Source organism: Ursus arctos, unplaced genomic scaffold (assembly GCF_023065955.2).
Source record: "Ursus arctos isolate Adak ecotype North America unplaced genomic scaffold, UrsArc2.0 scaffold_36, whole genome shotgun sequence".
Lineage (NCBI taxonomy): Eukaryota > Metazoa > Chordata > Mammalia > Carnivora > Ursidae > Ursus > Ursus arctos.
In genome coordinates, this window is record NW_026623050.1 from 23,652,258 (window position 1) to 23,679,653 (window position 27,396).

The 27,396-nt window shown below is 45.1% G+C and overlaps 1 protein-coding gene across 1 annotated transcript in view; it reads right to left on the reverse strand.

Annotated features, from left to right (window-relative positions):
* MYO1E (myosin IE) overlaps positions 1-27,396 on the reverse strand; it is a 188,804-nt gene that overhangs the window by 56,675 nt on the left and 104,733 nt on the right. Inside the window, exons 5-11 of the mRNA XM_026518589.4 lie at positions 20,964-21,051; positions 17,321-17,410; positions 12,926-13,057; positions 10,999-11,133; positions 9,616-9,748; positions 3,171-3,367; positions 299-379 (exon numbers count right to left, since the gene is read on the reverse strand). Of these exons, the coding sequence (XP_026374374.3) occupies positions 299-379; positions 3,171-3,367; positions 9,616-9,748; positions 10,999-11,133; positions 12,926-13,057; positions 17,321-17,410; positions 20,964-21,051 (856 nt within the window). The remainder of the gene's footprint in view (positions 1-298; positions 380-3,170; positions 3,368-9,615; positions 9,749-10,998; positions 11,134-12,925; positions 13,058-17,320; positions 17,411-20,963; positions 21,052-27,396) is intronic.

A 27,396-nucleotide genomic window follows, 5' to 3' on the forward strand; every position in this document is an offset into this window, starting at 1 on the left:
GGGAAAAAAAAAAAGTTACTTGCATGTAACTGTTTCTGCGAAATCATTATAAAGTCATTTCTTAAGTGGTTAAGTGCCAATGTTTCAATGTGAGAAGCCTTAACAGAAATCTTGGAGGCATCGGTAGACAGCAACATAGTTTATATTTAGGAGAAACTAATTTAGTAAAGGTACATGAACAACTTACAGAGGCAAAAATGAACTGCAGTGGGTTTTTTCCATTACCTAGAATTGTTTCTTTCAAGTCAGACAAAATGCATCACCCTCCCACGGCCCCGGTTGTTCAAACTGGTCTTACCTGGAATATTTCAAAGCCATAGATGTCCAGGACACCAATGTTGTATTCTTCGTGGTCCTTCTCCATTGCTTTGTTGATGGACTAGAAGAAAGTAAGCAGCATAGCAATTAACTCCTTTTCTTTCCTATTAGAAAGGGGGCAAGCATGGGGGGAAAGGGAAGCAAGACTATAAACAGCAAATGCTACGGCCTAATGGAAACAGGACAAGAAGAGAGGGGACGTGCAGCTTCAAAAAGAGGTTTGCTGCAAGGTCAAGTACTCCGGGAAACCACCAGGATCCGAAAAAGCTACTATTGCTTAATGATGAAAGCTATTAACTTCCAGCATTTGGTTTTTCTCAGGAAGTCTGGAGAATTGGAAGAAAATGTCATCTTGGATGACTGAAATAAAACCTACTTCCTATAAAGAACCAATAAGACAATATCCATAGGTATTATTTCCACTGAGCCCGTCCAGTAGCCATTTAATGGCCCCTAACACAGCTGGGAGGGACATCAATATCTGGTGCCGGGAGCTTAGAGAGAGGGTGAGTGGGCTGCAGATAATAATACCAGCAACTATTATGAGAGTGATGAGAATATAAGCAGTCTCCTTATATTTACTATTCACCTGCCAGGCTCTGCTCAGCGCTTTCCATGTGTTTCATTGAATCCTTGCTATGATTTTGCCAACGACAGTGACGTTAGAATCCCCAAGGCTGCCCCGGGCCAGAGGCAGGGTCTGGGGTTCCCTGGAATGGCACGATGTCCACGACATCTGTGTTCTGGATCACTGTGAGAAGGGACACGCAAGCCAATGGCTAGACTTAACGGGAGAGGGTGCGTGCAGGTTCCACCAGGAGCCTCAGGAAGGGCAGCGAGGCAGGGAGGGACAGGGGAGAAAAGTTCCCAGAGGTGGTGAACACCTGGATGAGTGTGGAAACACCAGAGGTGCTTTCGGGGCCAAGAAAATGACGTGGCCTCTTTCGTGAGCTAATGCGTCATGACACACAGCCCTCGGCCAGTGCCTGGCGCGTGCTCAGTGCCCAGTAAGTGTCAGCTCTAATTACATGGGGCGTCATCTGCTTTTACCACACAAAAAATAAAGGGCAGGCAAAAAGAAAGTCGGGTAGGAAGCCCGGCACTGGAAGGCACGGTGAACAAAGAGACGAGAGAGACGTGGTTCTACGGTCCATTCTGCATCACGCTCTTGCTGAACGGCCTCGGGCAAATCCACCAGTCCCTAGGCTTAAGATTCCCTTGTCGGTAAAATGAGGAGTCTGGACAAGCTGAAAGGATGACTAATGTTTAGTATGACCCCAACCTTCCACAGAAAGTACACAAAATAATTACCCTATCCTGCCCTGCCCTACTCAACCCTAACCACACCTAACTACACGTTAAGCCTTACAGACCTTGTTGCCGGGATTCAAACAGATTTTTTGGAGCGCACGGCCATGCTGCTGTTCTTGCCTTAGGGTCCCCCTACGGTTCTTTCTAGCTTGACGATATAAAAGGCAGAGGAGCAGAAGAGCTAGAACACAGCCACATTGCCTCGGTGTAATCCCAGGTTTATCACTTACTAGTAGTGTGACTGTGGCTAAGCTCCTTGGCCTCTCTGTGCCTCAACTGTCTGTGAAACAGGGATAATAACACTAAGTCACACGGTTGTTGGAAGGATCACATGATTTTTCCTCTAAAATACTTAGAGAAAGGCAGCAAGAGAGGGAACACGAGCAGGGGGAGTGGGAGAGGGAGAAGCAGGCTTCCCGCTGAGCATGGAGCACGACGCGGGGCTTGAGCCCAGGACCCTGGGATCATGACCTGAGTCGAAGGCAGACGCGTAACGACTGAGCTACCCAGGCGCCCCTATGATAGTTTTAAAATATATCTAAAAACTCTTTGATACTCTTCCCTTCAAAAGGCAGAACTTGGGGCGCCTGGGTGGCACAGCGGTTGAGCGTCTGCCTTCGGCTCAGGGCGTGATCCCGGCGTTGTGGGATCGAGCCCCACGTCAGGCTCCTCCGCTGTGAGCCTGCTTCTTCCTCTCCCACTCCCCCTGCTTGTGTTCCCTCTCTCGCTGGCTGTCTCTATCTCTGTTGAATAAGTAAATAAAATCTTTAAAAAAAAAAACAAAAAAAAACAAAAGGCAGAACTTAATTCTCCTCCCCTTAACTGTGGGCTGTACTTAGTGACTTGCTTCTAACAAAATATGGCAGAGTGTCAACATTTGAGTCCAAGCTTACAAATTAAAAGCTTTGTGGCTTCTTCTGTGTTTTCTCTCTTAGATCACTCCCGCTGGGGGAAACCAACTGCTGTGTTGGGAGGATATTCAAACAGCCCAAAAGAAGGCTCATGCAACAGGGACCTGAGGTGTCCCGCCAACAGCCATAAGAGCGCACCATCTGAGAACGAGACCTTCCAAGCCTAGTCAAACCTCGAAATGAGGGGTAGCTCCGATCAACATCTTGACTTCGGCCTCATCCTTAAGTCAGAACCGCTAAGCTAAGTCACTTGCTTTGAAACCGTGACAGAAAAAAATGCCTGTTGTTTTAAGCCACTAAATTTTGGGGTTAATATGACAAATACAGTATTCTAAAGATTTAGGCTCAAGGGTCAACCAAGTTTCACGACCATGGGTCTCCCCTTTTTCTGTTCTGTAGCTCTGGCTTTACTAAATACTGTGGCCCTCAGAAGCTGTTACCATATTCAATGTCTTGTTGGACGATTCTAGAAGCAAAAGTGGGATTCAGTGATCCAGGGTGAAAGGATAAAAAGTGGAAGAGTAAGCTAATGGTTATAAGGAACAGGCCAAAACATGAAGACAAAGCGCTTGGTAGTTTTCCTCTTTAGAGCCGAGATGTGAGATGCCAGCAGCATGCACTTGTGCTTACATCTACCAAGAAATCAAAGACGCGGGCGTGCAGAGCCTTGGCGAGGGCGTCCCTGCTGTAACAGGCCTGCTCCACGTTGAGGGTCACGTGAATGGACTCCGACTTGCCTCCCCACTTGCTGTCCATCTGCCGGCTTGTAAGCTTTTCTTTCAACCTGTCCTGGTTTATCCCCAGAAGATATGCAGGAAAAGCCAAAACTATAGAAAACAAAATAAAACATGATTGTCTTTGGAATTTTAACAATTCATTTTGCAAACACGTGGAGGCACTTTTGTGTGTATGCACACACGCACACACGTACACACGTACACACGTGCATATACAAGACACCAGCACTGCCCCCCCCCAAAAAAAACTTTCACTCTACTGAAGACTGCTTATCAGCAGTCCCACACACACACATCCATTTTGTTTTTCTCAATTGTTCTATTACATGAGTCAATTCCTATGACGGCTGAGACTTCCAATAATACAAATTGGTGATCCAAGAAGGATGGTGAACCAACCCCCCCTGCTGAGATCACAGCTAACAAGCCTAAAATGGACATCTTTCCAGGCCTGCAGCAAGGCAGCCCGGAAGGAACTAAATCAAGAGACATTTCTTTGGCTCCGAAAATTGTTTTCTTCCTTTCCTGTATGGTGTTTTCATAGCATCATTCCCAAAGATGTTGAAGCACCTGGAATCATGAAGTAATAATTACAATATCATAATAATCACCTATTTCTTGAGTGCTTACCACACGTAGGGTTACTAGAGAGGACAGAACACAAAATATTAAGAAATCCTGAAGACAGTCTAGACAAGGCATGGATAGCTTACCAAATTAACAAGTCTAGATAATAAAGTTTAGAGGCATTTAGGACAGGAAGCTATAATGACTTGCTGGGGTAGTCCAGGAAAACGCGGGATTCTTGTGGGGCCTGAAAGGATGAACAGCATTTGTACAGATGCAGAGGAAGAGAGAAGAGGGGAGCGCAGTGGGGTGCGCACAGGGGTGGAGGAAGCAGGGTGGGAGACACGGTCAAGGTGCAGCGAGCAGACCAGCACGGACTCTAGCTGAAAAGGTAGGTAGTTACAAGGTTAGGGTGAACTCTGACAGTGGAGGTCCTTGAATGGCAGGAGAAATTTGGGCTGGAGTCAGAGGGGCCTGAATGACTTCTGGGAGGGGGTGGGGATGGGATCTGTAAGATTTCTCTGGGAGAGGCGATGGCACACAACGGAGGGCACTGGCGCTGTTCATCTCACAGCAGACCCATCCCGTCGTAAGGACACGGAGTAACATAGCTCTGGTCTTCGAAGAGAAGAGCGGAAGAGACGGCTTCATAACTTGCTTCAGGCCATGAACCTTGCCAAGAGGAGGGCCAGTGATATAAATGGATTTTCTTGATTTCTGCTCAAAACACTCTAAAGTGAATAAAGGATGCCATTCCGGGTCATGAAAGAATGCTCAGATTTTTTTGTAGTATGAATGAAAGGTTTTCATGCACACAAATCCAAACTCTAAACTTGGATATGAGTCTTCTTTTTCCCCATAAAACTGTATCAGAAGTTTCTGATAAAAGGATTTTGTTAAAGACTTTATGATAATGCTCAAAAATCACAAGCCTCCCAATAAAGGATAATCTGAATTTCACAGATGGTGTTAGAATGAACGGGCTGACATTTCTCAGTAGATACCTTCCAACGAGATTAAGTCAGTGAATGCATTTTGAAGAAGCGTAATGCCAGAACAAGGTACTTATTATCTATGCTAGCATTCTACAGAAATGCTCTGACTAGTAGAAGGGCTTCCTTTTACAAAGGGCCATTTGCCAACGGCCAATTCCTTTAGTTCGGTTTTCATGTTAACACACATGTTTAGGAATCTGGATGTGTCTTCCACAAAACCGAAACTTAACCTTTGCACAGGGCAAGGACCTAAGACGCCCATACGCCAGACTAGACACATGCGTGGTTGTTGGGAGAATCAGGAGACATTTACCAGAGTGTCTGACATACAAGAGGCCTTTACTAAGGGGAAGCTATAACGTTGGTTATTATCACCACCACTAGGCAGTTAGTCGATACACACACATCTCACTTGATACAGTGGATATTATTACCAATGGTGTATAGTAAATTCGCCAGGGCCCCTCACTGTTCATGGTAGCTACACACAGCGAATACCTTGATACAATGAATAATTAGCCTCCATCTGTCTGTTTTGTAAAATGTGGGCTTCTGCCAAGCCCCTATCATGTTAAAATAGGGACACAGTTAAAATATTTGGTAAAAATGTTTATGCCACTGTCTTTATTTTTTTATTTTTATTTTTATTTTTTAAAGATTTTATTTATTTGACAGAGAGAGAGACAGCCAGCAAGAGAGGGAACACAAGCAGGGGGAGTGGGAGAGGAAGAAGCAGGCTCACAGCGGAGGAGCCTGATGTGGGGCTCGATCCCAGAACGCCAGGATCACGCCCTGAGCCGAAGGCAGACGCTTAACAACTGCGCCACCCAGGCGCCCCTATGCCATTGTCTTTATGACCATAACTAAAGAAACACAACATAAGGGCTAAGTCCTTGGGTCCTTACATAAGACTGAAAAAGAAACTTACTAACGTCTGAGTCCCCCAAGCTACTGCAGAGGAAGGCAGGAGTGAAGGACCACAGGCACTTGAAAAACAAGGCATGGAATATGGCCAAGAATCGGAGCCACAAGCTTAGGGAGACCCCTAAGAAGTTTAAAGAGGAAATCTAGTACTTGCTTGGAAAAAAAATCCATGCCATGTTTTTCAAGTACAAGCTTTTATGGCCCTACATTTTCTTCAGTGGCTGCCCTGGTGCTGAAATTACAGGGCTGCTCAAATGGACTTCCTGCAGGCTGTGAATTTCCGTGAGGGTGTGTGCAGGTGTGGCTGGAGAAGGACGTCAGTACAGAAGCTAGGAGGCTGTGGGGAGGCAGCGAGGGAGGGAGGAGGCATTGATTAATTTCAAAAACCTGCTATAACTCTGGTATCGTTAATCAGAGTTATGGAGAACACAAAAGAACCTGCCAGAAAGTAACATTTCAACACATTTTGATAATGAGAATAGATTTCTGTTATTGCATTCAAGTGTAAAACAAAGTTGGATTAATTTTTCTGTGTACATCTGAAGTACAGAGGAGCTAAAGTAAAAAGACGTAGCAAACACAAAATGCTGTTTTACAAATCTAAAAGAAATGGCAAGGTAAATGTGGGCGGTCTCCGGTGTTGAGGTTCCGTGCTCTCGAACACATCAGTTACACAGCAAAAAAGATGGGCATTGTCCCTCGTACTTTCCATTCCTATTTACGTATTTTTTCCCTTCAACAAAATTCACAGGTTAACGTCTTTGGAGCAAGACTTATTTCCAAAAGTACATCATCTTACTACAGTGACTATGATGGATATACACGTGCCTAAGCTGAGGTTTTCTTGACTTCTCAGCAACGTACAGGTTTGACTCAGGAAATCCTACAGCTCCACCAGTCTAAGGTCAGGTCAATAACAAAATCTGTTGTCACTTATGGCTGTTTTGCTTTATTAGGTCAGCTATGACGGGAATCTTACCATCTTTTTCTACAACAGCTAGAGAAACTGTCTGCTTTCTTCTGTTATAAAAATATGGGCTAACACTTTCTTCTAAAAATTTAGTCCACGTTGAGGTGGGCGGGGGTGGTACCCGGGTGGCTCAGTCGGTTAAGCATCTGCCTTTGGCTCAGGTCCTGATCCCGGGGTCCCACAATGAGCCCTGTGATGGGCTCCCTGATCAGCGGGGAGCCTGAGTCTCCCTCTCCCTCTGCTTATCACTCCCCATGCTTGTACTTTCTGTGTCAGATAAATCAAAATCTTTTTTAAAATTTTAAAAAGTTAAAAAAATTTATTCCATGGGATATACTCAAACATGAGAGAGGACACAAACCAGGTGAGTTCATTTCAGTGTGTGCATTCAGTGCTGTAACAGCAGAGGTTCTGCCCTGATGTCCACCAACGGATGATTGGTTCAGTGAAAGTACACACAGCCAAGCAATGGAATTCTATGTAGCTAAAAAGAGATGAAGCGCATAGAGCTACCCTATGACCCAGCCATTGCACTACTGGGTATTTACCCCAAAGATACAGACGTAGTGAAAAGAAGGGCCATATGCACCCCAATGTTCATAGCAGCATTGTCCACAATAGCCAAATTGTGGAAGGAGCTGAGATGCCCTTCAACAGACGAATGGATTAAGAAGCTGTGGTCCATATATACAACGGAATATTACTCAGCCATCAGAAAGAATGATTACCCAACATTTGCAGCAACATGGACAGGACTGGAGGAGATTATGCTAAGTGAAATAAGTCAAGCAGAGAAAGACAATTATCATATGGTTTCAGTTATTTGTGGAACATAAGGAATAGCAGGGAGATCGGTAGGAGAAGGAAGGGAAGAATGAAGGGGGGTAAACAGAAGGGAGAATGAACCACGAGAGACTATGGACTCTGGGAAACAAACTGAGGGCTTCAGAGGGGAGGCGGGTGGGGGATTGGGACAGGCCGGTGATGGGTAGTAAGGAGGGCACGTATTGCATGGTGCACTGGGTGTTATACGCAAACAACGAATCATGGAGCACTACATCAGAAACTAAGGATGTACTGTATGGGGACTTACATAAAAAATTTTTTTAAATAAAAATAAATAAAAAGAGCTTCATCAAGCTCTTAATGAATAGAATAATCTCCAAGACATAACGGGAGGTGAAAAAGCAACCACAGAATGTGGTGCGTTATGCTCCCATTAATGCACAAAAGTGAGAAACTGGATGAGCGTCGTGGCTCTGGAACACATATCCCCTGAAAGGAATACAAGAGACTGGAAACCCTGGTGCCCTCTGGGGAAGGGAACAAGGTGACAAGCAAAGGGGTAGACACGACACTCTGCTGAGGTCATGACTCATGTCAAGGTATACCAAGTGAGCGGGAAACGGATTCTCAGGAGGAGGGCCCAATTCTCTGCTCCATCTCTCTGGTCCCAAGCACAGCCTCTCCTGGTCTCCAGCACGCCAGCATCTCCACTCAGGGCATTGCCAGGCAGCTGCCAATCCTGGGCCTTCCCCGCTTGGCCGAGGGGGCTGCTTCCTCCAGACCTCAGTGTGCAAGGAACCACTTCCTGGCTCAAGCATGCTGGGGAGGGCTCGCTGTGTCACAGTTGTTTTGTTCCCCAGCGTGAAGAGGCAATAAGACCGTACTACCCAAGAAGGGAAGAGAAAGTCATTCTGCTTCCACAGCAACCACCAAGAAACCTGCATGGTCATTGTTAAAAGGACAAGTGTAACGACCCTCCTGGATACATATGTGCATTTGTTAAATGTGAAGGAAAATTAAGTCTAGAAACAGTGATTATTAGGTGCTATTTCTAGACTTTATGCACACCACGTATATTCATTGTCATTCCCACACACAGACACACACACACACACACACCGACACACACTCACTTCCCTGGTCAACATAATTCATCTTTCTTTTTATCAGACAGACATCAGAAGTTAGCAGAACTTCCCTCTTTTATCACAAAAGAAAACAAAAATATAAAAAAAGAACCTTATTTGGAATGGAAATAGCCTCCCTGCATTGTCAGCAATGAGTGGGATACTATTTATTACTAAGGATCTAAATTTATCATTCTGGAAGAATGCTGAGAAAGGAAGAAATGCCTTCCTGGGTGGTTAAAGGCTGTGTGGGTTGAGAGCAGCCTGGAAAGCCATCTGATGCCTTGGAGGCTAAAGTCGCCCGTCACAGTGGCTGTGGCAGATTGCAGCTCACACAACCAACAACGTGCCCGCAGGAAGGACCGATGTCTTCCCAAAGCGCAAACCCGATCACTCAGCCTTCAGGCTCTATTACAGAGGTGACCATGAAAGGCGATCGCCAGCAGTATCGACACAAGAGCCAGGGCCCATGTGTTTGTTTTCAGAATGCAGTCTAAACCAGCCCACAGACAAGCTGCACCTGCGAGCTTTCCGTACTGACATAAACCCCATCACGGCTCTTCAGGACCGTGAGGTGAATGGAAACCCTCCAGGTCATGTACAGAGAAGATTTTTCTTAGGAGGCCAATCTTTGTGGAGTTATTTGGCTATCACTCTCATCGTCATTGAAGTATCACTTTATTTGTAAACCTAGGTGTGAAATTCTGGCAGACTCCCCCAAGGTTGATGGTACATTGAAACAATCTCATGAATGGTCTACCGGTGTGGGATGTGGTGAGGACGGCAGGTGGCCAGGAGAGGCCCAGACGCTCTTAAGACCATTTGTTCTGCCCCAACAGGACCCAAGACTCCTTGTGTCTTCCCCAAATGCCCAGCTGAGGCCCTAGCAAAGGACATCGGCTGGTTACCTGGGGCAGAGCTAAGCGATCGTTCACCCGCGTTCACCCGCCGTGTGCCAGAGCTACTCACACTCCTCACTCTCCACGGCCGCGTAATTGCCAACTTCCTTGAAGCTGATGTTCCCCAGGTGGAGGACACCCGCCACAATCTGCAGCACCAACGTCTGCTCCTCCGCGAAGATCCCGATCACGTTCATTGCGTGCTGGGAGAGAAGCGAGAAATCGTCCAGGTGGGTTGGCCCCAGCTTGCTAAGCACGTGGTGAAGAAGCCAAAGCTTAGACCAAGTTGTGTGGTCACATGGGGCTTAGCTGGCAGGGCGGCAGGAAGGCGCTGTAGGACGCGGTCACTGCCCAAGGCACTCATCCCCTCAAGTGTCAGAGGCAGGCTGGAAGGGCACTGGTGTCTTTAGATGCAGCGCGCGATCCCCCGGCAGGAGCTCTCCAGGAGCAAAGATACACAGGGAGCCGCAGCCATATCCACAGTCAGCACCCTGTCCTTGTGCCCTGCAGTGTCCTCACTGCCACCCCCCTCCCTCCAAGGGCACGGAGGCCCCCTTTCCACTTACTCCAAGGAGACTTTGGAGATCTTTCGCCTCACCAGGAGGGTGAGAATAGATGGTACTTGCGAAAGGATCTTGATTAAAGACCTCCAGCAAATCAAATCAAAGCGTCAACAGAAAAGTCTTGTTTCTGAGGTTCGTTAACTTCAGTAAAAATAGCTGAAATGCCAAGACTTATTCATCTGAACCCTAAAAGAACCATATGCTAGGACCAATGCAGACCCCTCATCTGCATTCCTTCTCTCCCCTCCTTTGCGGCCATGTGGCCCCTTGATGCTGTCTTCATTCCTGCCCCCCTCAAACCGCACCCCCACGTGCCCTGTCGGGTCCCCACCTCGCACCTGGGTCTGGGCTGAGGGACGGGCCTGGCAGGAAACGGACTCAAAAGGCAGAGGGGATGTAGTTCTTTGAGGCTAAACGGGTGAACAGCCCAGCCCCAGAAAGTTCTAGATTGGCTTACTGAGTTGTTTCCCTGAAGACGTGACCCCTCAATAACGTACCGGGGTTGACACTTGGTACCCTGACACGCACAGCGCGTGAGGGGCATGGAGGCAAGGGCTGCCGTCTGCCCGTTCAGTGTGGGGGTGAAGGGAACCCCCTTGGAGGTGTTGGAAAAGATCAGAAGGGCGGTCTTCGCTTCAGCTTTCTGAGGAAACAGCTCAGCAATGGCATAAGCTCTAGGTGAACAGGGATGGTCCATCTACCTACGACAGCGCTCACCTGTGAGAGCACCTGCGGGGTGGGGGCGGGGAGGAGGACTCACTTCTTCCCCCCTTGCAACTCATTCGGTGGTCCTCAAGCGGCCGCTCTTCGCTCCTAACCGTCCCTGCCCCGTCTACCCCAGGCCCCGCCAGCGCCGAGCCCCTCCCGCGTGGCCCTGAGCCAGCCCTTACCAGGGTCTCCTGAAACTCCCGCCTGTCGTCAATGTCGTCCACCTTGTAGGACCCCGAGAGGCTCAGGTAGTAGTAATAGTCCATGCTGGTGACGCCCAGGCTGTGCTTCTGCTCTGCGGAGGCGCCCTCGATGAGCTGCAGGAGGCAAGCGGGGTGCGTGTGGTGCGGCCCCCCAAGCCGAGGCCCCGCTCCCGGGCCCCGGTGATGAGCGCGCTCTGACCCTGCCCTCTACAATGACCGGGGTCCTCATCTCCAAAATGTGGGCTTCAGGATGGCTGCTCTGCTTGGGGTAGCCCAGGTCATCTCTGCAAAATCTCGTTCCCAACTCTGGTGAGACCTACAAGAGCTGAGAACTTCCCCGCATCCAAGGAGGACTGTGGTGCCGTGCTGGTGAGACCCCCCGGAAGAGCAGAAAACAAGCCAGGTTATAAGCACTTCGTTTCTGCTCAGCGTGCTAATGGCTTTATGAAGTGCAGCTGCCCCTCACGCTCCCCCCTACGGATGCCTGTTAGAGCAGCGGCCCGGGTCCCGCTCTCTGGCGTTCTGGAACCTCCTAACCAATGGGCTGTCCCGTTTTGATATTTGCCTTTGGTCTGAGCAAGGTCCTCTTAAAAGGGCTCCCACCAGTGGTGTGCTAGAAAAATATCCAACAATCAGCTCGTGGGGAGAAGAATGGATTTGTAGTGTTTGCTGACTGTCGGGTGTAAATACTCCTACCACGACTGACTTCAGACTACCAAGAAAATAGCACTGAAGGAGGAAGTGGGAAGGGAAGCACTTGGCCCAGGCAGGCTGGCTCCAGCAGCCACCTGCTCCAGCCCGGAGGGATTTAGGAAAAGAGAGGGCCTCGCCACACTTCTCCATCCCGGTCAAGTTCCTCCTGTCATCTCAGCTCCACGCCCCGCAAGGAGGGAACATCATCTCCATTACAGAGAAGTTCTAGGTCACCCATGACATCAGGGTCCCTTCGCTTTCTTCCGCCTCCTCAAAATATCTTTGTGCCACCCCCTTCCTATTTTCCCCCTTCTGTTTTTTCTCCCCATCCACACCACAGAGCCCCTCATTTGCATTTTCAACCCCCCCAACCCTCTCCTGCCTGCAGACACATGCTGTTCTCGGCCATAAGCTTTTCCTTGACTCTGAACTTCTCCAAGCCGCAGAGGAGACATCCTCATCACGCGCTAGCCACCTGCAAGAGTGATGTGCCATCATCTGAGAGAGCTAGCTAACTGAAAAGACTGTGTACGAGCTCCCGACACAGCTTTAACTTGCTTCTAATCCAATGACCTTCAAACTATAACAAAGTAAACCTAACACCAAAAACAGCTGCAGGCCTTTCTTCAAAGAAAATCTGAGTGGATCCCCGACATATGAAATGCTAATACATAAACTCATACATCAAGAAATCTGACCCACTCTCCGTGGCTTCTGGACGTCCAGGTCCAGGATTCCTAAGGATCCTTAGCCCCCCCTAGTCTTTCATCCGAGCTCTCCTTCGGGAGACTTCCGCCCTTGCCAACTGGTCCAGGCGCCGTTTGGGCCACCTGACTTGCCAGGGCTGACTCCCGACCTCGCTCCCTTGTGCGCCTTCCGCACCTCTGCTTGCCCTCCCAGCCACACCTCCCCACAGGGACTCCTGCCTGGCAAGGAATCAAGCGCTCGTACGTTTGTTCTGCCGTTATATTACCACTTTCTTGATTATTTAACCTTTGGGAAATTCTTCTCTTCTTTGCCCAAGAACTTACTCTCCTCGCAGGTAGGGACATCCTCACCAGTTTTGCACACTGATTTATACACACTATACTAATAAACACCCCTTGGCTTGGCAGGCTAGATTGTCTAAACCTGAGAACTGAGAGGAAAAAAATTTTTTTTGTTAATGTGGAGAAGGAATAAGGAAATAGAAAGAAAAAATATAAAGGAAAACCTGGTAAAATATGTGAAAACTCCGCTCTCCGGGGTTCCTCATCACCACCCTGGATTTTTCCAGAAGGAAGTTGGAGATCTTTCCACCATCTGGTTCCCCACCTGGACTGAACTGGATTTCAAAGTATTTTCCCTGCAAGAAAGTTAGGGATTTCCTTCAATGGTCGGTGAGCAGAAACATGATGTTCCAAACAGGCTTTGAATACAGCATATAATTCAAGGAAATTCATTAATGAAAGATACATTCTGAATTATTCCTAGTTCTGATCAAGACTTCCTCACTTCTTCCTTTCAGACCATAATCAGGGCTTTTGTCCAGTCGCACGATTCTACCCTGAGAGAGAGAATCTACCCTTCTAGCCCGACTAAATAAGGATATGCTGTATTCCTTGCCCATTTCCCCCCAGTGGGTACTTGCCTGCTAAGCCGGAAGCTGTAAAGAATGGGATAGAAAATCTCAAGGTTCCCTTGATCTAACAAGAGCGAACTCTATCAGCCTCTTTCAGGGAGAGCAAATTTTCCCTCTGCCAGACTAGTTTCATGGCTTTGAGCAAAAGGCGTCCTTTTACCTCTGGACCATCCAGCGTTCTTACCTAAAGTAAAAACACTTGATTATAAACAATGTTCTTTCCAGCTAGTTGTGGGTGTGGAGATTTTTGCTACTGTTGTTAATTATTTCCTTTTAAATTACTGCTCGGAAGGAACAAAGGAGAATAAAGCCCTGGGATTTAGCTGGAAAGGTGTCCAGATTGTTAAGGAAATGACACGATTTTTCTCACTAGAACCTGGTTGCTCTCCCATCCTTGGAAAGGGCCAGGGGCGTAAATGAAGACAAAGGAAAAGATGAGAATGTGGGTGTTCGGGAGTGTACGGCCTGGGGTCAAACTGGCGAGCATGCCCAGCCTAACTGCGCTTCACATTCTTAAATTTTAATATTTTACAACATTAAGTAGTTTAAAAATGTGTACACTGATGAAATCCACCCATTTCAGGGCTGGCTCCTGCCAGGCCGCAAGTCTGGGACTAGAACCATAAACTCATTAAGGACAAGCAAAGCACATTTCACGTTTTTCCTGCAGCCTACGGCCTCCGCTATCTGCTGCTGTGTTCGTGCTAAGTCAACTGCAGATTTCAGGTACCAGAAAAGTTACAAAGGAAGGCCACCCTCTAACTGTCTATGTGTCTTATTCTGATGACTCCTCCCCTTCCCCCAAATAAACCCAAAAACAAACACCTAGAAGCACCAGACAGACAGAAGGACCACAAACCACTGCTATCCCAAATTACAGTGCTTCCGGAGACACGATTGCTGAACAAGATTCCCCACGCTTCCTATGATGATGACTATTCCTTCACCATCTTTTCCTTTTGGCACGTTTTGGAGGGAATAAATCAGTGTCTGTCCATGTGTACCCCCTAAGCATTCCCCATCAATCTGGCCATGGGAATGAAACCAAACAGGACATCAAATCCAGGAAGGGCAGATGTAGGATATGGCAAACTCTCAAACCCTTTCAGAAGTGGTTTGAAACCTTGGCTGCCCTGTTGCAAAGAGCTGGGGAGGCTTTTTTTTTTTTTTTTTTTTTTAAGATTTTATATATTCATTTGAGAGAGAGAGAGCACGAGCAGAGCAGAGAGAGCGGCAGAGGGAGAGGAAAGGCAGACCCCCCACTGAGCACGGAGCCCCATGCGGGACTGGATCCCAGGGCCCCAGGATCATGACCTGAGCTGAAGGCAGACGCTTAACCGGCTGAGCCACCAGGCGCCCCGGAGAAGTAAATCCATCTCCAGGGACTGGCACCCAAACCTGAGCAATTCTAAGAGCCTGGGTGATTTTTCTATGTGGCCAAGGTGGAGAACCACTGTTCCAATGGACAGAAATGCTAATATACAATCAAAATTGTTATATAAAAGTTAAAACCCCAACGAGAGACCGAAAGTTTAGTTTCGTTGTAGAGCAGCCTGGGGGAAAAGAGGAACTTGTATGAAGAAAGGATATTGTGTTTTCATAATCAGATGGACAGAAACGTTGATTCTTGGTAATGTGTTATTTCTTAAGCTAGGTACTGGGTATGCTGGTGTTCGTTGTATTATTTTTAAATAGTGTTTGAAATATTTCATAATATATTGCTTAAAACTTGAAAAGATTGGTAAGTGGAAATATGTGAGTTTTTATGATTCATACCGCATGTCCCTTTTTTCAGAGATCTTATTTTTATGTAAGCTCTACACCCAATGCGAGGCTCGAACTCATAACCCTGAGATCAAGAGTCGCATGCTCTATGGACTGAGCCAGCCAGGCACCCCTGCTGGAGAAATTACCTATATTCCGACCCTGAAGCCCCTTCTACTCCCTCCTACTAAACAATCACTTGTTAACAGTATATTCAAACTTTAGACTTACAGACACCTTAGTTAAGTTTTATATAACATGTCTTTTAAAATAAAAAATGAGACCATATTATAAATATTATGTTGTTCTGTAGCCTGTTCTTTTTTTAAATTTAACAATATATTATGGATATCTTCTTAAATAAGTCATTATTAACGGGACTTAGATATAACATCTTAAAAGAATAATTAAAAGAAAACGAACATTTTAAATTTTTCTTTTTTTGAAGTAGGCTCCACGCCCAGTGTGGAGCCCAACACAAGGCTTGAACTCACAACCCTGAGATTGAGCCCTGAGCCGAGGTTAGGCATTGGGCACTTAACTGACTGAGCCACCCAGGTGCCCCTGAACGTTTTCAATGTTGATAAAAATTGCCAAATTGCTCTCCTAGGGGAATGTGTCAGGCTTCAACCAATAGTGTGTCTTCTCTGGTATTATCAATCTCAACGTTTGCTCATCTGAGAGACAGAAAATGATTTATGGTTTTGATTTACATTTCTCTCATTATTAATGGAAACATCTTTGGATGCCCCATCAGACATTACTCTGTGTGTGTGTGTGTGTTTGCACACTCACGCTCTTTCTCATCTTTCCATCAGGGTTACATGAAATTTTATAATTGGAAAAATAATAAATGCTGGGTATTTTTGTTTTACAAAAAATGACTGACGAATCCTCCTTGTCCAAGGATAAAGAACAATTTATACTGGAAACATCAAAATACTGATTTAATTATTCTTTTGCTAAAGAAGGCAAAAGGGGGTGGGTACCGAGAGAGTTAAATCTGGTCAGTGCATTTTTACAGGGCACACGGAGACAGACAATTAGGAAAAAAAGGTCAAGTGGAAAATTCATTCACATTGTCTTTTGTATTTCATTACCTAGAAACTTCCTCAAGGTAACACAACCCAGGCACTGAGCAGAAAAATATGAGTGGTGAACGAATGAGTAAATAGTTTGAATAGTATTGAACAGCAAGGAAAGTGAGGGCAATAAGGGCAGATATAACTCACCAGGGAATCCAACATCACTGTATGAGACCTTAGTAAGAATTCTCTTGGAGATAGAAGCTTCCTTCCAAAATAGAAGAGTGAAAAAGAAATTGTTTTTCTCCAAAATTCCCACTATTTATTTTAAAATGGTCTGGAATCAGCCTCACAGATGGCTCCCTGACTGCTTTACTGCCAGACATAATCTATGGTTGAGATAAGATATAAAATCTACATAAATCAAAGCTACTGGCCGAATACCCATTTCTTTGTAAATGTGGCTTTTTGTCAAGGGCAATATATTCATATGCATCCTTGCCAAGCTTTCCAATTCACCCCCCGAGGAGACACTCAGGCAGAAAAATGTCTAAATGGGCATTCATGACAATGCATTTGGCTGACACTTTCATTGCCTTGGGTTAAGTGGACCAGTTAGGAGGCCATCTGATAGGCCGTATCCAGTGGCTTCTGGATGTGATGATGTTACAAGAATATATCTAAAACAAACACACAGACCTCTGAGGGGTGGGTAGACAACTGGCTCACTGTGGCTGCCAGAGAGGAGGAAGGTTCTCTCCAAGGTACAGGATCAAGTGTCTGTTCCCTTGCATGTCCACGGGCCAAGTTCCAGGAAGCAAAAGTAAGGCAAGAAGACCTGCAAATCTAGTCGACTCACTTATTTGTCTGGGAAAGAAGGTCTTTCCTCTAGGGCACAAAGCAAACCCCTCCAGGACCAAAGCTGACACTTCTATCAATTTTCATTTTCCCTAGTAAGGCGACCTGCATTGAGAACTGTTTTCAAAAATCATCTTCTATCCCGAGGCTCAAAACTAACTTCAGGGAAAGGGCAAATGGATGCCCGACAGCACACCGCTAAGAAAATGAAGACGAGGTTGAAAAGCAGCCTCCTGATGAAACGTGAAAAGCTCCCATTTCCTTGGGGATACCAGACTTAAATCAGGAATATCGATGTCATCCATCAGGTGACATTCTCTGAAACAGGGAAGAGACTCACAAATCGGCTGGAGTTGTTGTTCCGGACGGTCTTGGCGTTCCCGAAGGCCTCCAGGAGCGGGTTGGACTGCAGGATAATGTCCTTGACGTGCTGTCATGGCAGACAGGCCAGAGGTTAGGAAGGTTGCAAGCACCAAGCACGCAACGTGAAGCCAAACTTTCCCTAAGGACCCAGATAAGATGAGGTCTCAAATCTACACGGTCCTGGGGTTTCTGGAAGATTTATGCTTTTCTCTCAACAGACCTAAACCTGCTTGTGTGCTCGTGTCTTCCAACTCCCTTGACTTGATGCCTGATTCCCTGGAACCAGGGTACCAGCAGGAAAATGGGATCTACAGATGTCCCAGGACTGGGTTTCCAGATTGGATGGTGGAGCTTGACCCTGCACTCACAGGCACGCTGGGAGTCACAGCGGGAAGGAGAACGAAGCAGGAAGGGGCATCTCGTTGCCACGCTCTTTGGCAGTCTTTACTGGCCCCACCCCTTTTCCACCCAGCTACTCTACCTGCCTATCACACCCCCACCCCCGCCCTCTTCATTGCAAGGGGAGAGGCAGCTTCGGGGAAATGAAATAGTGTCTCCTCCCAGACAAGGTTGTGGGCACATAGTCCTGGGCTTCCCAAACTTTCCTGTTCATGAATCACCAAGGGATCTTGTTGAAATGCAAATGCAGATTCAGGCGGTCTGAGGCAGGGCCTGAAAAGAGTCTGCGTTCCTAACCAGCTCCCTGGTGCTACTGGTTTTGCCAGCGTGGAACCACGTTTTGGGCGGCAAGGGCCAACACTGGATTGTATGGAACAATTCCTGGCCTACTAGAGAGGAAGGATTTGGTTTTTCAAACACCCCACTTCTGCGCCAGACTGAAAAGTGTGCAAAACACTCTACGGGCAAGACAGCTCAACAGATAGGAGTTGATGTTGGAGAGGTCTTTCAACAAGTGAGTCATTCCTTGTAGTTCTAATTATTCACATGCTATGGTTAAACGTGTTCCAGAAATAACAAGTCTTTGGTTTGTGCTCTTCAGCTACTGACTAATTTCAAGCCAAGAGCTCTGTATCATTGTCCTCATAGGAAAACAGGAAGGGAAAAGTCAACAATAAACGTCTGCAGTCTGGCCACTAGGTCGTGGTCTGGAGCAAACAGGACTAGATTAAGGCACTAACTACTAATTAACCATGTAACAGCTGAAGCTGTTCCGTCGGCACCCTCCCGAACATGCAGGAGAGGAACAAGAATGGGAATTTCACTAACGGAGGTTAGCAATGGCTCCAAAGGCAAATTCTGGGTGGTCCCTCCATGGGGTCAAGTTCAAAGCTTAGAAACATCTTCCAAGCTGCCTACTCTCCTTTAAAAACTCATGGATTTACACAAACAATGCTTTCTTTGTAATTTTGACTTTCTGGTTCTTCATCAGTCCTTTGTATCTGTTATTGGACACCTTTTATCAACACTCTGGTGGGGCAGAACAAAAAAAGGGCTCTTCCTTGTCTCTTCCCTTCTTTAATTATTGACTTTGAAGCTGGCAATCCTTATGCGTGTATCCACCGTCCAGCCATCAACTATCAAGATGTCCAACAGAATTCTGTGGCATGTGGTCAGCATTTGGGGAAAAGACAAAGAACACATAAAGGCAGCCCACCCATAAAACAGCATCCTGAGTTTGTCTTCGTGTCAACCTTTTAGGGATAGAGTGTGATCCCATGAACAGAGACAATCGAGTGGCACCACACCAACCTAAGTTCTTGAATCGCACTCACTGTCCAGCACCGAAGCCATGAGCCACGTGTCGCACTGAGTTCCAAGAAGGCTACTCCCAACTGAGATGGACTGTTAAGTGTAGATTACACGCCAGATTTCAAAGATTTAATATCAAAAAGAATGTAGAATATCTTGTTAGTTTCTTGATATTGATTATATGCCAAAATGATCATGTTTGGGATACGCTGAGTGAAATAAAATGTATTTTTAAAGTTAATTTTAAAATTAATTAAAATTAATTTTAAAATTAATTAAAATGTAGCCACTTGAAAATGTTCAGTTATGCATGTGACTTGTGCCGTCTTTCCACTGGACAGTGCTACTCTAAATCTTCCTTTCATTCCGTGAAAGAGGCCGCTCTAAGACCCTTTTACTCTGTGAAAGGAATTTTGGGTGCTGCCTGAAGCTTTCTGACCCAGCAGGACATAACAGGACAGAGCACCATTTAATTAGCAGACAGAACCACAGTGAAAAGAATTTTGATGTATCTTTTTAAAGTCTACAGGTGACTGCACTTACTCAGTGATTCGGATTAAAAAATTGACCTTTATGGTGAAATCTACCTGGGAGCATGAGTACCAGGAGGAAACTGTCCCCAGTGGTCTGAGCGATGAGCCCTATGTGCTTGGGAGCCCCCTGTGGACCTAGCCCACCTCCGCCATCATCCATTGCTCTCTGGGGAGGGGGCTTCACCCACTCCTGCTGATGCTGATGGGTCAAACTAAAGACAAATAACGCTGTATCTACTGTCCTCCATTCCGCACCCTCGAACGTGTTGCTTCTCGGCCCATACTGTATTCCTCTCCTTTTTCATCTCTCCTGTGTCCTCATTTGTCTGGACCTTCCTGCTTTCCTAATGTTACCCTCTAAATTTTCCTTTTTCCTTTCTCTCCCCTGCCCCTTCCCCCACTTTAAGATTTTTGTCAACGTCTTGAATTGGAAGTGTCATCACATAGTTCAAAATATAAAAGTTACAAAAGGATATAGGGGAGGGTGTGCCCTTCCGTTGATCTCCCAGTTTCCCCTCCCTGAAGAACCCATTATCAGTTTCTTATCTCTCCTTCCAGAGGTATGTTATACCTACCCAAACAAATATGGATATATGTTCTCTTATTCTCCTCAAATGGCAACACATTATGCACAATGTTTTTAAACCTTGCTGTTTGCAATTCGTCATTATCTTGGAGATCATTCCCTATCAGCACACATGAAGTTTAATTTTTATGGCTAATATTCTATTCTATTATGAACCATAAATTATTTCACCAGTCTCTGAATGATGAACCTTCAAGTTGTTTCCAGGCTTTTCTATTACTAAAAAATGCCATGTCAAATAACTTGTATCATTTCGCATACATTTCAGTACATCTAAAGGATATATTCTCTTAAGCAGAACTGATGAATCAAGGGGCGCATACACACAGAGTTGATACATTTTGCTGAAATGCCCTCCATCAAAGCACACTAGTTCATGCTCCTACCAGTAATGTGTAAGAGGAACTATGTTCCTACATTTTTACCAACAAAGTGTTTAAAACACTTGAACATTGTTGCCATTCCGACAGTTAAGAAACAGCTTTTCGGCGAGGTCTTAATTTGCACTACCCTTCTTATCACGAGGGAGAGCATGTTTTCATGCTTGATGAGTTGTCTGTCCTTCACACCCTTTATTTATTTCCTTTTCGGATTTTTGAGCTTTTTATTGATTTGTAAGAGCTCATTCTATATGAGGTATCTCCCTCTCCTGCTATTTCTTTGCAGATTTCAAGCCGCTTGGTTAGAGAACCTGTGTCTTTTCTGTGGGGGAAAAATGTTTTTGAACAGCAAAGGGAGACTTCAATTTTGCATAATACAGGACCTCACAAGGGGCCCACTCCCGAACTCACCTGGACCTTGGGCCCGCCTCCAGACACTCTGGAGATGTAGCTCATGATATATTTGGCAGCCACTGTCTTTCCGGCACCACTTTCACCACTGGGAAAAGACAGACAAAAACACCCACCCATGAAGTGGGTCACGACCAGGTCCCTCCCCGTGACAAAACAAACAAACAAACAAACAAACAAACAAACAAAAAAAGCAAGCAAGCAGAAAGCTATTCAGTCATAAATGCACAGCACTGGCTGAGAAAGGCAAACCCGTGCCAGGATGGGGTCACCTCGCTGATGCATAAGAGCAATGTCAACGTGCTCTGTGGACCAAGGTCTTGATAACGATCGTGTCCAGAACAGACAATGAAGCATTCGACACGCCCAAGAACAGAGAACACGCTTAGGAACGTGACGGGATATCAGAAGGATGGAATATTATACAGAAATTACCACTGACAGGACGATTGTAAACTTAGAGAAAAAAGCATAGGAAATAATGTTGAGTGGAATAAATCAGATAAAATTATATATGAAAACATGTTACAAAATGTAAGGGAAAACAAACATTAAAAAAAAAGAAAAAGACTAGAACTACCACAAAATATTAGCAGAAGTTCTGGTAAAGGGAAAGATACCATGGAAGACTCCTTTCAGATCATTATTTCCCAAACTTTTAGTAATGCACGAATTACTTCTGTAATTAAAAAAAAAAAAAGGGAACTGTAGGCACTCTCAGGTTTCAAACCGTGTGCCCTGACCTGATGCAAGCGACTTTATTTTAGAAGTTCTAAAATTAAACGATGAGGCAATATTAATCACATCCTGCATAACAAAGACTACCTTCCGTTTTGGGGGCCTCACTGCACGGGGAAACCCTTTTGTTATTAGTGTATAGTCTGCTCTTCAAAATACCCATTCTTCCTTCAAAATCCCCTCGAACTAATGATGACCTCGACTCAACACGCTGAAGTCAGACTTCTCATCTCGCTACTGGTTGCCTTTGTGTTATCAACGGCTCGGTCACTCAAGAAAAGAGGAAACTTCTGCTCAGGGTACATTCAAGCCAGGTGACCCCTTACCTTCAAAAGGAAACCGAAATAAATTTGGAAATAATTTGCTATTTCGAAACAAAACAAACACAAAAAGGATTAAGGTAGCCATCAGAGCAGAACTCAGAACTTGGTTGAGTTTCCTTGACGTAATACACGTTTAATTAGAGAGATTAGAGGGAAGACTAAGGGAACAATACTCTGAGGGGCTCTGAATCCACCAATGCGACTCATTCACCATCCCAGCACACAGAGCTCCCAGCTTCCAGGTGACCAGGGAACCCAAACTGAAATTCCATTAAGATGTGGTGGCAAGAAGAAAACCAGCAAACCTGGCACGAAATGGCACATTGTTTATAGAGGACATGCTTACTCGCAGGCACAAGTAGGTAGAGCAAATATTTCAGCCCCATGAGGAAATGATCTGCTTAAATGGTCCATGTAATCAAATGATTTATATGCAAGATCCAGGGTCAAAACACGTGCTCTTGCTCACTGGAAGCACAGTCCATTTTATAACGTTGTAAATAATGTGAACATTCAAGGATATTTTACAAAGTCCAAAAGTGCAAAGCTACAACCACCCAATCTAATATCACACAGACATTTAAAATAACTAGTAGAAAACTGTGTGGCAACATACACAGGACTGCAGCTAAGGTTAATGGCAACATAACCCGAAGACAATGTATCTATACTGTGAACACAACTACGTAAAAATAATGTATGGACACGAATGGAAATGGAACAAAGAAAAAGAAATATTTTTGACTTGGGGCGCCTGGGTGGCTCAGTTGGTTGAGCGTCTGATTCTTGCTTTTGGCTCAGGTCATGATCTTCGGGTCGTGAGATCGCGCCCCACATTGGGCTCTGCGCTCATACAGGAGTCTGTTTGGGATTCTCTCCCTCTGCCCCTCCACCTGTGCTCCCGCGCTCTCTCTCAAGTAAATAAATAAATTTTTTTTAAAAAAGAACTATTTCTGACTTATTGAGGGGCCGATACATAGATGATTCTTTTTTCTTTGGATGTGATTTCTTTTTACGCTTAAATTTTCGAGAGGTAATTACCCATATATTTCAGATTTTTAAAGACAGCATTTCTGGAAAAAGTGGAACCACACATGACAGTGATGATTCACACTGATCAATTTCTTTAACTTATTCTTCAACTTCCTTTATCGGGATGAATAAACATATTTTCATGTTCAGAATTCCTCGGAGCAAGCTGTGTGTGTGTGTGTGTGTGTGTGTGTGTGTGTGTGTGTGTGTTTGTAAGAAAGAGAAAGGAAAAAGCAACAAATCCTATTAGAATTAGGAAATAAAAGTATAGTGATTCCCTCACTGTGTCTTTGGTTAATAGTGTGATCAGACATGAACTATTTTATCTCTTTTGTTAGAAGCAAAAGGACAGAAGAATAATGGAGCATAATTCATTCCATGTATTAAAATAAGTATGCCAGGTCCAAAATAGAACATCGACATTCTAGTAATTGTGATATTCTTCAGAAGCTTTAAAATAATTAGTTCTGGCTGAACATTGACTGGAAATTTCATTTCTTGGTTTCCATTTACAAACGCTTAAAAAAAAGTTCTATTGATCAGAGGTTGGTAATTTGCTCAGAATATGGTACAATAATGGAATGTTACATAATTACTTGAAGCTTAGAGTATATACAACCATAACTATACTGGCCCTTCTGGGATGGGAAAATATCATTTCTTCCTCTGGACTAAAACGCAAGTTAAAAGAATGTGAAGGTTTCAGACATTATACAGCATGCCCAAAATTATTTACTTTGCATCTCACAGCAGTTAGGGAATTTGATTTGCTTATGGTTATAGGCAGTCTTTCTTAATTCCACTGCCTTCACTTGACTTCTAATGCGGACCAAAAAAATACTCCAGAAGTGTATGTGCTTTAAATTAGAAAAATGCCCCGTTGGTCCCTAAATCCAGCAGCCTACCAGAATCCTCACAGTACTTTTAAAATGCTCATGTTTGGGCTCCTCTTCTGACCTGCCTCCAATCCCAGTCTCCAAGGACAGGACCTAGAAATAAGATTTTTTAACTAACTCCGTAGTTCTTATATAACTGGCTGGGACCCAACCACACAAATTGAAAACAAAGTCAAGACAGACTTCATAGGAAATATCAATTCAACTAAGAAATAAAGTTCTGTGTGCACTAGCTATAGAAATGGAAACATATGCTAAAATTTCAAAGAAATGGAAAGAATGTTCTGGGGGGAAAGCTATTTACAATGGCATATTAATAATTGGATTCAAGGACCATAATTGCTTTTACAAGTCTGAAAGTTATTTCTCGCTTAAAAATCAATAGTGTTTTCAATTCATTTCAACTTACTCTAGCAAATATAAAAACATTTCTGTCTTATTTTTCAGGCAGATTTCCCATAGAATAAGGAGATTCGATCTTTTCTACTGCTCAAAGATTCACTAATCTACTCCCATCTCCCCCTTCCTAGTCTCAAAATAATCTGTAATGGTTCTTTTTTTTTTTTTTAAAGACTTATTTATTTATTTGAAAGAGAGAGAGTGAGAGCTAGGGGAGGGGCAGAGGGAGAGAAACTCAAGCAGGCTCTGTGCTGAGTGTGGAGCCCTATGCAGGGCTTGATCCCAGGACCCTGAGATCATGACGTGAGCTGAAACCAAGAGTCGGACGCCCACCCAACTGACTGAGCCACCCAGGTGCCCCTCTCTAATAGTTCTTACCACAGTAACTACCGTTCCTTTATAACTGATCAAGGTCGTGTCACTGAAATGTTGCTTTTCCAACTTTAGATTTGTTTGCACTTTACAAAGGATAAACACTTAAAACAAAAACTGTATATGTGCTTGTTTACCTTACATGTATTGTCTAAGCCCCTCCACGTTCCAAGCTCTGGGCTGGGGGCTGGAAGGAGAGAAGGCTCCTGCCCCGAAGGAGCTCACTGTCTGCTGGGGAAGGGGAGTGCACACAGACTGTGAGAAAACCATGTAGATGGGGGTATGGTTTTAGGGACTCCTGGGGGGCATGTATCCCTAATTGGAGTGCGTGTTAAGAAAAGATTCTTAAAGAAAGTCACAACTGTTTTAAGTCTCAACAAGACAAGTAACGTTAGCCAGGTGGGGTGTGGAGCCCATGTGCAGTCGCAGACAAAAACCCCACTGGGTGCAACTGAAAGGAACCACCACAGGGGAAAAGGACTTGAATGGGAGCTGGAGGGATAGGAGAGAAGCTGGGAGGGGATGAAAGCTCCAGGACGGTGCCTTGGGTATCGGTTTTGAGGAAGGACCAAGAGATCTGGTCAGCAGCAGCCAGTGTGTTTGATTTTATACAGACCAGACTCCAGTCCTTTCTGCATCCCATTCACGAATTTTGCCTTTACCTCTCTTCTAAAGACCAACTGATCTATTATTGACTATGTTTCTCTAAATTGACTCAATTTACTTACATTTATTTTTAAAAGGAACATATATAGGACTACCGTAAATAGAAAACCACCAGGGCTTGCCCCGAATTGGCAACTTTAAAAATAAATACCACAAAAATAAAAGTTATTTGTGAAAATAATTCAAACTTCTACCAACACAGAATAGATAAATAAACTGTGACATATTCAAAAGTGGAATTCTTGGAAGGGAAAAAAAAGAAATTACAGCTACTCTCTCCCAGTAAATTTCAGGAACTTGAATGCTGTGTGAAAAAAAAGCTGCCGAAGAACACATGGACCGCATAGAGGAGGATTCCATTTACGTCAAGTTCAACAGCACAAAGACAGTCAAGAGGCTGGTTAGAGAAGCAAAGGTAAGTAGTGACACCATAAAGAAAAGGGAAGGAGATATTTAGAATTCAGGACAATGGTTATTTCCCTGTGAATAGGGATGGGAAAGGAGCCAGGATGGACTGCATAAAAAGAGGGTCAGCTCAGAGGATATTCTTCTTCTTTCTTTAGAGATTTTATTTTTAAGTAATGTCTGTACCCAACGTGGGGCTCGAACTCACAACCCCGAGATCAAGAGTCACACCACCAACTGAGTCAGCCAGGCGCCCCTCAGGGGATGTTCTTTTAACTTAAAAGTGAAGTGGTGCGTGATCTTTTTGGATCATTACTCTTTAAATGTACATGTATTTTACAGAAATTATTTTAATGTCCTCAATAGCTCACCTGAACCATTTTGGAAGTGGCTGAATTCTAGCTGGCCTTGCCAAAAGCCTTGAGCCTGAAGCCCGCTCTCTTTAACAAAGAGATCAGCAAGAGGTTTTAAAACATACCAGCACAAAACAGACTCACTCTCTGACAGAAGCAGGAACATTGAAATAAAACGAACCATGGGACTGTGCTCTGTTCGTACGTTAATATCACGCACGCCCTGCGAAGCTGGGACGCGCTGCGGTCATCAACGGGAAGCAGGTGTGGAGCGTGGAGGCCACGCTGGAAGGACACGGCCAGGTTAGAAGGGTGGGCAGGATCCAGGGGAGGGGGGATGAAGGCCGCCATGAGGGCAAAAGATGGAAGATGGTAAAGTCCGGCCCTATTAGGAAATAAAATTGGTAGAACTGCACAGGGGATGGGTTTTGACAGAAGATGGATAAGAAGGAATGAAGAATGGCATCCTGGTTTGGGGCCTCAGGAGTCGGCAGATACTAAGATAAGAGTTTCTCTAATCCCCGGGACAGGGTTGGGGGTTATCTCATGTGGTTGTAGGAGCCCAGAGACAAGGACGCAGAGCTGTGAAGGGCATCCGAGGGGCCACCCAGAGGTGGGGGCCGGTGGGCACGGTGGGCTGGGTCTCAGAGCCACTGAGGGGGGCTGAGGGGAGCACGGAGGTAATGAATGCAAGAGATGGCTGGGGATTGGGGGACTGATTAGATTGAGCACATGAATCAGATTGACCAATAGAGAAATACATTGAAAATAATGTGAAACAAGACTCTCGTCAGAGAAAGTATAACAAATTTGAAAAGAAGAAAGAACCCTGAGGGACTGGATTGGTATTAAAGGCATTCATTTCAACTGTTGGAATGAAAGGAATCAGTACACACACACACACACACACTTTGTAATCGTGTGTGTGTGTGTGTGTGTGTGTGTGTGTGTGGTGTATAGTGTATATATATATATTATAACAAATAGAAGGGACCACGGCTTCTTGGAGAAATGGCCCATTCCAGGGCTGGGCCAGGGAAAATGCAAGCCGAGCCTAGAACACATAGCTGTGTCAAAAAGTACAAAAGTACAGTGTCTGATGGGGACAGGGTCAAGCACGCAAGAACCAGTTTGAAAGGGCTCCCGCTGATCAAGATCATAATAGTGCTGGATTACGATCCACGGACTATGGTCCGTACGTACTGCCATAAAACAAGATAAATCAGTTAACAAGGGAGAAGGGAAAACT